Raw genomic sequence first — 8,975 nt, forward strand, 5'->3', positions numbered from 1 at the left:
TGTTTCTATCGACTGGATTTACGTTATTTTCAGAAGAATATCAGTTCTTAAATTATAAATTAAAGTCGTCTTGACAGTAGGTGAAAACGGTTCCTAGGATCTTTCGTTCGAAACAGATTCCAGTCTAACCGGTCACATCAGTGTCGCTAACTTGGCAAACGATTTTCAGCTTCACAGGGACTCGATTTTGTATGGTAGGCCTTTGACATCAGTGAATAACCACAAAACTAAAATCTCGTATACATACACAAACGGAAACTATGTCGATAGTCCCGATTTTTTACAAGATTTTTATTTTTTTTTTTTATAAATTCTTGACTTTTAATGTTGTCGTGTCTTGCATTTCTGAAAATTCGGAAACGAGCCCCCTGCCCCCTGTGAATGTGACAGTGACAATTTGATAATTTCGTATAGATCAAGAACGACGCTTATAGTAATTTCTTGTTAATCATATTTTTCTGATTATAAAATGATACTCTAATAACTTGTGGTGTTGCTTTATTTTTCGTTGTGGCTTAAGTAAATAAACGCTAGCATTCGAAAACTCTCTAGGGCGAAAGTAACTGGCGGCCATTGTTTATCATCCAACACCTGGAGCTGTATTCCTACACTGACCGAATCACTGTAAATTGTAGTATACAGTCTCATGAATACAATTTGGTTTACTAACGACATATAGGCAACACAGAATTTAAATGTATTGAAGTGGATTCAAATTAGAGGAACTCGAAGGACTCGGGTGTCTTTGTAATAATATTGTACCGCCAAATATTGCATTATTAAGAAGCTTTCCTCATTTAGCTTTTCTTGTCTGATACCTTACCTCGAGTTGTAAACGTTGCATCGATACAACCAAATCTTAAAGATAGGTCCATGTACGTATGTATGCATGCTTTGTGCGTTGTTCGAAATCAGCAGACAGTTCTTCCTTTTTTTGTGATGTAGTTTTTATTTAAAATCAAATATAAATTATATGATTAGAAACCTAGACCCGACCCTATCTCAATTTCTCTCATTAAAAGATTGTAAATCTCATATACCCAACACGGTGACCTAGACACCAATGTCACCATCTTACAGCTCCTCTCTACAGCCTGTTTTATTTGCTGTTTCCGTCAGCTGTCAGTATCTTCACGAGAATAACAGACGAAAATACTAATATGGCCACAAACAGTGGCTTCTGATTTAAATAGAAACGAAACAATGTTCATTGTGGATAGATGTTTAAAGGGGGATAACTCGTAAACTTACGAAATGTGTACACGCGTACATGTGTGTATGACGATTGTGGTTGTACTTTAAACTTTGAGTCAGATTCCAGTATTTACATTCCGTGTCTAATTTGCCTATACATGCGTGTCACTAGTAAACCTTTTTTTGTACATGAGACTGTATAGTACTGTCTTCAATGATTCCGTCAGTGTAGGAATACAGTTCTAGCTTGGTGTTGTAGGGTTATTTTAGTTTTGTTTTAAGAAGGTTACGTGTATTTAAATGAAATAGGAAAAGATAGGGGAATCCCCTTCAAGTTCTATGTCACTCCGTAGGAATACATACTAAGAATGCTAAGTGTAGAATGAGTGAAAATGATGATAACCTTTTATCGATAAACTGTCTGTGTAGTATTGTGTGAGAACAATAGTACACCATTATCGATAAACAACAGTAAAATATTACACATGTAGTTATTTACATGAGTTCCTTAACCATGAAAAAAAAATATGAAAAATGTTCAATCTCATTACTTTGGGATATCGTGATAATTTGTGACAGAAATTTTTTAGTTTACAAAAATGGGTCATATATTTCTTTTGTCACATAATCAAGGTTTGTTCTCAACTTTAAAATCAAAATCAAAGTACGTAAATATTCCTTTCGTAAGTGACCTTAGGAAAGATACTAAGCTGCTATGATGTTACGATGGGAATAGTTAGAATCTACGAGAAAAAAAATGTCCATTCAACGGATTAATCAACGAATTAACCAAATGATTAACAGACGTATTAACCATTCGTCCATAACATAAACAAGAAATATCTTAAAAAGATAAACGGCATAGTTTTAATGCTAGTGGTTATAATGTAAAACTACTGGTGAAATGAATTAACGAACTACATTGTAATTCATAAATGCGCAGTTTCAGCACGGATGATAACATTATATCAGTTTGAATCATTTTTGGTGATAATAAGACTGCAAATGTGTCATTTGAATAGATGCATCCACTTATTCAGCTTGCATTCAATTTAAAAGGGACATCACGGTAAAAACGTTGCAGTTTTCACTAAATGTACGCGTTTTGTTCCTTTCCAGTTATGTTTCTGTGCTCTCCCAATGTTCACAGTCAATCCCTATGTCAAGGTTGACCACTCGATTTAGTTGGGAATCCCCCTCTAAATTTAGCGCGGAAATTATTTTCAAAACATTACGTGACTGTTTTGAAATCATGACAACACAGACACACGATAGTTTACAAAGCGATATCTATATTCCATTTGGGTTAGTTGGATAACGATATTATACAGTGGTTTAAATGTTAAATAACACGTTCTGTATATATTACGGCACACATATTTATGTGTAAATAAGTGTAAACACTTGTCATATAGTATAGTGACAATAGCGATGTACTGACTGTATAAATATTTCCGAGTTTGTGGAACTATTACCAAGTTTGTGTTAATGTTACCGAGTTTGTGTGAATATTACCGAGTTTGTGCAAATATTACCTAGTTTGTGTGAGTATTACCGAGATTGTCATGACCTACTATCAAACAATCAAGCAGAACACGAGCGGCGTCCGTATTACTGCTGTTTTCATGTTTGAACTGTTACAATCTATTGTACTGCTTCCCAAGTTTAATTCTAGGATTGTGTTTGACCCATTTTCCTATTATTCTCTTCTTTGTGGAAGCTGTTATCGTTTTCAACCGCAGTCGATTCACAATGGAAGCCAGTTTTGTTTCCATGTGTTTTAGTTTGTTCTGTGCATGCGTTTATCGTATACGTCACAAAATTTGCATATTCAGATTGTTAACCTTTTAATAATTGATAATTGATGTTTTTATGTACATACATCATCAAATTCGAATGGTTATTTTTTTTAAAGATATACCAAATAATATGATAAAAAATACAAAATAAATATTGGTTTACCGTGAGGTTCCTTTAACTTTTTTTCGTTTTTAACTGTATATCTGCATTTTGCATTGACCGCTACATTGTCCAATCACATACTTCATCTTGTCCAGTAACGCAACCTATCGCGTCATATCCGGAGCCAAAACAAAATTAGACGGCTATGGCAAAAAAAGATCAACGGCATAGTTTTAATGCTGGTGGTTATAATGTAAAACTGCTGGTGAAATAAATTAACGAACTAATCAATAAATGCGTTTCAGCACGGATAACAAAATTATATCGGTTTGAATCATTTTTGGTTATAATAAGACTGCATTTGAATCAGGAATACAATTTTATTAATGTGTCATTTGAATGGATACATCCACTTATTCAGCTTGCATTAAATCTTCATTTTGTTTCGCTTTTAACTGCATACCTGCATTTTGCATTTACCGCTACATTGGCCAATCACATACTTCATCTTGTCCAGTAACGCCACCTGTTGCGTCATATCCGGGACCAAAAGAAAATTATACGGCTATGCCGAAAAATAAATCCTAAAAGTGTCGTATGTACCTGTAGATTGAGAACATCTATGACTCTTCAGCGCGCACACATGGTGCACGTTACTGTACTTTGATAATGTAAACAAGGAAGCGATATGGTTAATTTTATATATGTATAATGTCCTAAGGAGTGATTTTACAATGGCGTCCTGTTGAATGAAGAGACGATTTACACCCCTTCGGGAGCCAAGGTAAGACATACGAGTGTTTTTTTGTTGTTCGTTGTAGTTTTATTGGTGATATGTGTACATATTAGAATGAATGTCAATTAAAATAATCATCGAAATGCAACTGTTTAAACAGGTTTTTAATAACTAGAGCAGGCATTAGAATTTCATTCTACCCGGAACAAATATCGGTTAGGAAGACAGGCATTATACTGACAGACATTATAATTCACTCTACCCCCGGGGTAAATACATGCTCTACAGACAGACATTATAATTCAATCTACCCCCGGGGCAAATACATGTTCTACAGACAGACATTATAATTCACTCTACCCCCGGGATAAATACATGTTCTACAGACAGACATTATAATTCACTCTACCCCCGGGGTAAATACATGTTCTACAGACAGACATTATAATTCACTCTACCCCCGGGATAAATACATGTTCTACAGACAGACGTTATAATTCATTCTACCCCCGGGATAAATACATGTTCTACAGACAGACATTATAATTCACTCTACCCCCGGGATAGATATACATTTGTAACAGTGTCATTATTTAATGACATTGGTATCTTGATAGATATTATTTTAAAGGTGCTTATTTTTAAAAACTTATACTTCAATAGAGCAGAGTATGTTTGTTCTAATGTGTTTTTTATATCTACATGTATATATATATATACATGTACACGTTGTATATAGCACCTGTAAACCGGTTTGTCAAGGTTCAGGGGTTATTCTATTTTTACGTAAGATCCTAAGGTATATTGTTCTAAATATTTAGGCGTTCGAGGAACACACCGATTGATCATGGGTCAGTACGCACCCGCGCTTTTGGGAGCTTTGTCACTCCCGTACAGGTCTCCAATAGTGTTGGACGTGTATACACAAGAGCGCGTGTCTTTTGTAACTTTTAAAAAAAGAACTCGCTCGTGTGAAATAAATTCCATATTCAACAACCACTCAATGTATAACATCTTTTGCTATATATTAAGGTACATTTTATGGAACGGACCGTGCTATATCTTATGCTATATAGTATGGAATGTCTAATGGTCCATCTGATTATCTAATCTAATGGTCTACAATATAATGGTCCATGAGGTATATGCTTTTTATTGTTATCTTTAGTAGGGAAGAGAAAATAAAACTGATGGTATACACGCTTTCAGTAAATGTATCGACCCGGTTAGCTCCCCTCTCGTGACGTCATTAGGACAATCGGATCACTTCCGGCAATGCATGGCGTGGGTACCGGTTTTATTGTGATTAGCTCGATCAGCATATTGTTTCTTGCCTTTGTTGCGGGAAATGTCATTTGTCATGAAAAAGAAATGGAGTCTGTGAGTATTGCAAATCTTATTTATACACATTCTTCCACTTTTTGTTACATATTTGTGATATATTTTACAAATTTAATCAAATGAGTATTCGGTTGGTCGGTAACATGAATGCAAAATGGCCGATTGGTAAATCTATACCTATGATCATATGTAATGCCGAGTCGTTATATCGACGTTTGCGGTGTTTCAAAATGAAGTTTTGCATCTTACGTCCATGTATCGAAATACATCTTTACAATGCATTTGTTTAATTGTATATAGAGTTATATTTTCATAAAGAGTTTGTTAACAATGGCCCCAAGGTCATTGAAGGTGCTCGATCACTATCAGCTGACTATTGAATAACCTGACCCTACCGGTCCTAATATTGCTCGTGAACTAACACAGATGCACACATGTTTATTTTTAGACAAGTGATCATGGTATTTGACAGTTAAATGTTGCTATTTTTAAATTTAAAAAACAAGACCAATTTTTTTTAAATTTTAGTTATGTTTCCCCTTTCCCGACCTACCCTAGTTTTTTTTTAACGACTCTAAAACATTTTATGATATTTTGAGTTGTAAATCCTAAATCAAAGATGAGCTGTAAATATTTGCCAATCAAAGTCACATCATCTGGTCCAGATATTTGGACACTTGCTTGTTTGTGGTAAAGAGATTTGAAGATCCATCACCACCTGTTATAAATGAACCGTTATAAATTATAATTATCCTGAGGTTTAATTTCATGGTGAGGGGTGTCTGTACCACATGATGACATCTTTTATGTGTAATTATTTCATCTGAATCTTTGTATAACTCCAAGCATCCATATAATCAGGTATATTTATATAGTGAAATCGGGGGGGGGGGGGGGGGGGGGGGGGGGGGGATACTTTATGGAGATGAAGAGACTATCCTAGTAGGTCATGATCAGGGTCAGAGCTCGAGGAAACTGTTATATTTAAAATAACTAATAATCCATAATATAGTTATTGATACCTGAAGGCTGAATAGTACAGCTGATTTTGTTGTTAATGTAATTATTTTTTTATAAACAATACATGACAAGTTATGATAACATGATTGTGTATTTAGTATCTCCATTTTTCAATTTCAGGACAAAAAAGACAGTTTTAAGTTTAAAGAACTGTTGTGTTCGTAAGTGCCATACGAGAGGATACGGCATCATCGAGGGTCATGGAAAGGTCAGCTACCATACTTTCCCCCTAGAGGGTAACCCATTGAGGAAACAGTGGATCATCAATATAAGACGTGATGAGGATGACACTTTTAAGGTTAACAAACATACAGTTGTTTGCTCATTACATTTTACTCATGAGCATTTAGAAACACATGGTTTTAGTGGTAAACGAACCAAGTTACCAGGCTGTGTTCCAACTGTCTTTGACTGTTGGAAAGACTTGAAACACATTTATAAAGAAAAGAAAGACAGACCATTGAATCGTCTCCAACAAGTGCGTGAAAATGCTGATTCTGATGAAGGCCTATCCCAAGATAAGGAAAATGAGCCAAGCTACTCTGTAGAACAAGCGATGAACGTACCAACAAGATACTTTAGTGCATCTGTGAACGAGTCTGAGGTTTAGAACTTTTTGATGAAAGAGGAACTAAAACAATTAAAAGCAAAGTTGGAGAGATTTGAAAAAGAAAACAACAAATTAAAACAAGACAATGCAAGTTTGACAACACAGTTAAATGAATGTGTCTTCTGTGTCGAAAACGTAAGTGAGAAGGATTTTACTTTTTACACAGGTTTTGCCAACAGGAAAACTTTCAATGGTTTACTCAAGTTTCTCAACCCAGGTCAAAATGGAGAAAATGTTAGGATGGACAGTACTGACTATGTTGGTGATGTACAAGGGATGAAACAAGGCAGACCAAGAAAGTTGTCCCCTGAAAATCAGTTTTTCTTGTTTTTGTGTCGTGTCAAGGTGGGATTGTTTGAACAGGACTTGGCCAACCGGTTCTCTATCGCCATTAGCACTGTGAGCAATATTTTGATAACGTGGGCAAATTTCATTTATCTCCGACTTGGTGGACTGAACATCTGGCCTACTAAAGAAACCATCATGGAACACATGCCTGAAACATTCAAAGACAAGTATCCTTCAACCAGAATCATCATAGATTGTACGGAACTTAAAGTTGAGATGGCTTCATCATTGTTATTAAAATCTCAAACATATAGTAACTACAAAAGCAGTAACACTTTGAAAGGACTTATTGGGATATCCCCTTCTGGGAGTGTTAGTTTTGTAAGTCAGCTGTACACAGGGAATATTTCTGATAGAGAAATTACAGTTCGATCTGGACTTCTGGAACTTCCGTTTGACAAAGGTGATTCCATTATGGCAGACAAAGGATTTGACATTCAAGATCTCTTGGACGAGTTAGAGGTTAAGTTAAATATTCCGCCATTTCTAGGACTATCGGGGCAAATGACTGGTGATGATGTGATCACAACCCAAAGCATCGCAGCTGAAAGAATTCATGTGGAAAGGGCCATCAATAAAGTGAAGTCATTTCATATATTTGATCAGGTCATTCCTCTGTCACTTGCTGGTTCTATCAATCAAATTTGGACAAATTGTGTTCTATTGACACTTTTCCAGGATCCAATCATATCAAGTCGAACTGACGAATTAGAAGTTTGTTACTATCTTGGATTTTACAGTGTCACAATGGTAAATGAACTTGAAAATGTAGAACTTACTGTTAAGACCTATGCTTGCTAGATAAGTCAATGGTCATTACATTTGATTGAGTTTATATGATATATATATATATGCATGTAGATTTACAATATAATGTAAATAATGGAATGAGATAACTGAAGAGATATATTAAATTCAGTTAAATTTAGTTCTTTTTATGTTTTAATTTCAACTCTACTTGAAATTGAGTTAAAAAGTAATTAAATTGAATGATTGTTTTACATGTACTTGTGTAATCTAAAATTCCAATTCAATAGGTAAATTTTATATACGGTAATATAAATGTGAAAGAATTTCATCTAAGTTGTTCATATACTAGAAATGGGAAAATATTGCAAACATGTACAAGTAAACCAATAATCAATTTAATTTGATTTAAATAGCGAAGAGGCAGAGATGGCAAATAATGACTGTACTAGGTCAATGTTTTTTCTCTGAACACTCCAGCTTTCTTCCACCTCCAAATTAAAACTCGCACATCCTTTAATGACCGGTTCCCTTAAGCTTGCCATTGATAAAGTTATGTGCAACTGATCATGATTTCACACTAAATTTGCATGTACAATACAAATTCCAAACCAAAATGAATTTTTTTTTTTAGTTTAGTATTAACTTTTAGCAACTTTTGGCAGGACTTTATATCACATATAATTTGCAAATGGTTTGGAAGTTGTTATCAACATGTGTTTATATTATTATATAAAATAAAAACAAAATGTTTTTTAATGGTATTTAAAATTTAATGTCGCCGCTATGATCATGAGAAAGAAACAATAATTAACAACTGTCAATAAGAGTACATTAAAATAGTCATTCATGCATGTCTATTGGTACTCATGGACATTTTGATTTTCTCATGTTTTTCATCATAAAACATAACATTATTTTGTGCTTGAATGTCAATTTGAAAATTAATGAAATTAATCTGTCTATATTAATATATTTCTACAACACAGCCGGAAAGTACGCAACCTTTCACAAGATCATGAAGTGATAACTGGTACCATGTGTCGAATGTAAAAATCTCGCAACTTTGGCATCATA

At 34.5% G+C, this 8,975-nt stretch overlaps 1 protein-coding gene across 1 annotated transcript; it reads left to right on the forward strand.

The window, feature by feature from the left end:
- Positions 1 to 6,812: 6,812 nt before the first annotated feature.
- Positions 6,813 to 7,952, forward strand: LOC117332365. Its single transcript, XM_033891252.1, has one exon. The coding sequence runs from the start codon at positions 6,813 to 6,815 to the stop codon at positions 7,950 to 7,952; it is 1,140 nt and encodes a 379-aa protein (XP_033747143.1).
- The last annotated feature ends 1,023 nt before the right edge of the window (positions 7,953 to 8,975 follow it).

The sequence above is a fragment of the Pecten maximus genome, chromosome 8 (genome assembly GCF_902652985.1).
Source record: "Pecten maximus chromosome 8, xPecMax1.1, whole genome shotgun sequence".
Taxonomy (NCBI): Eukaryota; Metazoa; Mollusca; class Bivalvia; order Pectinida; family Pectinidae; genus Pecten; species Pecten maximus.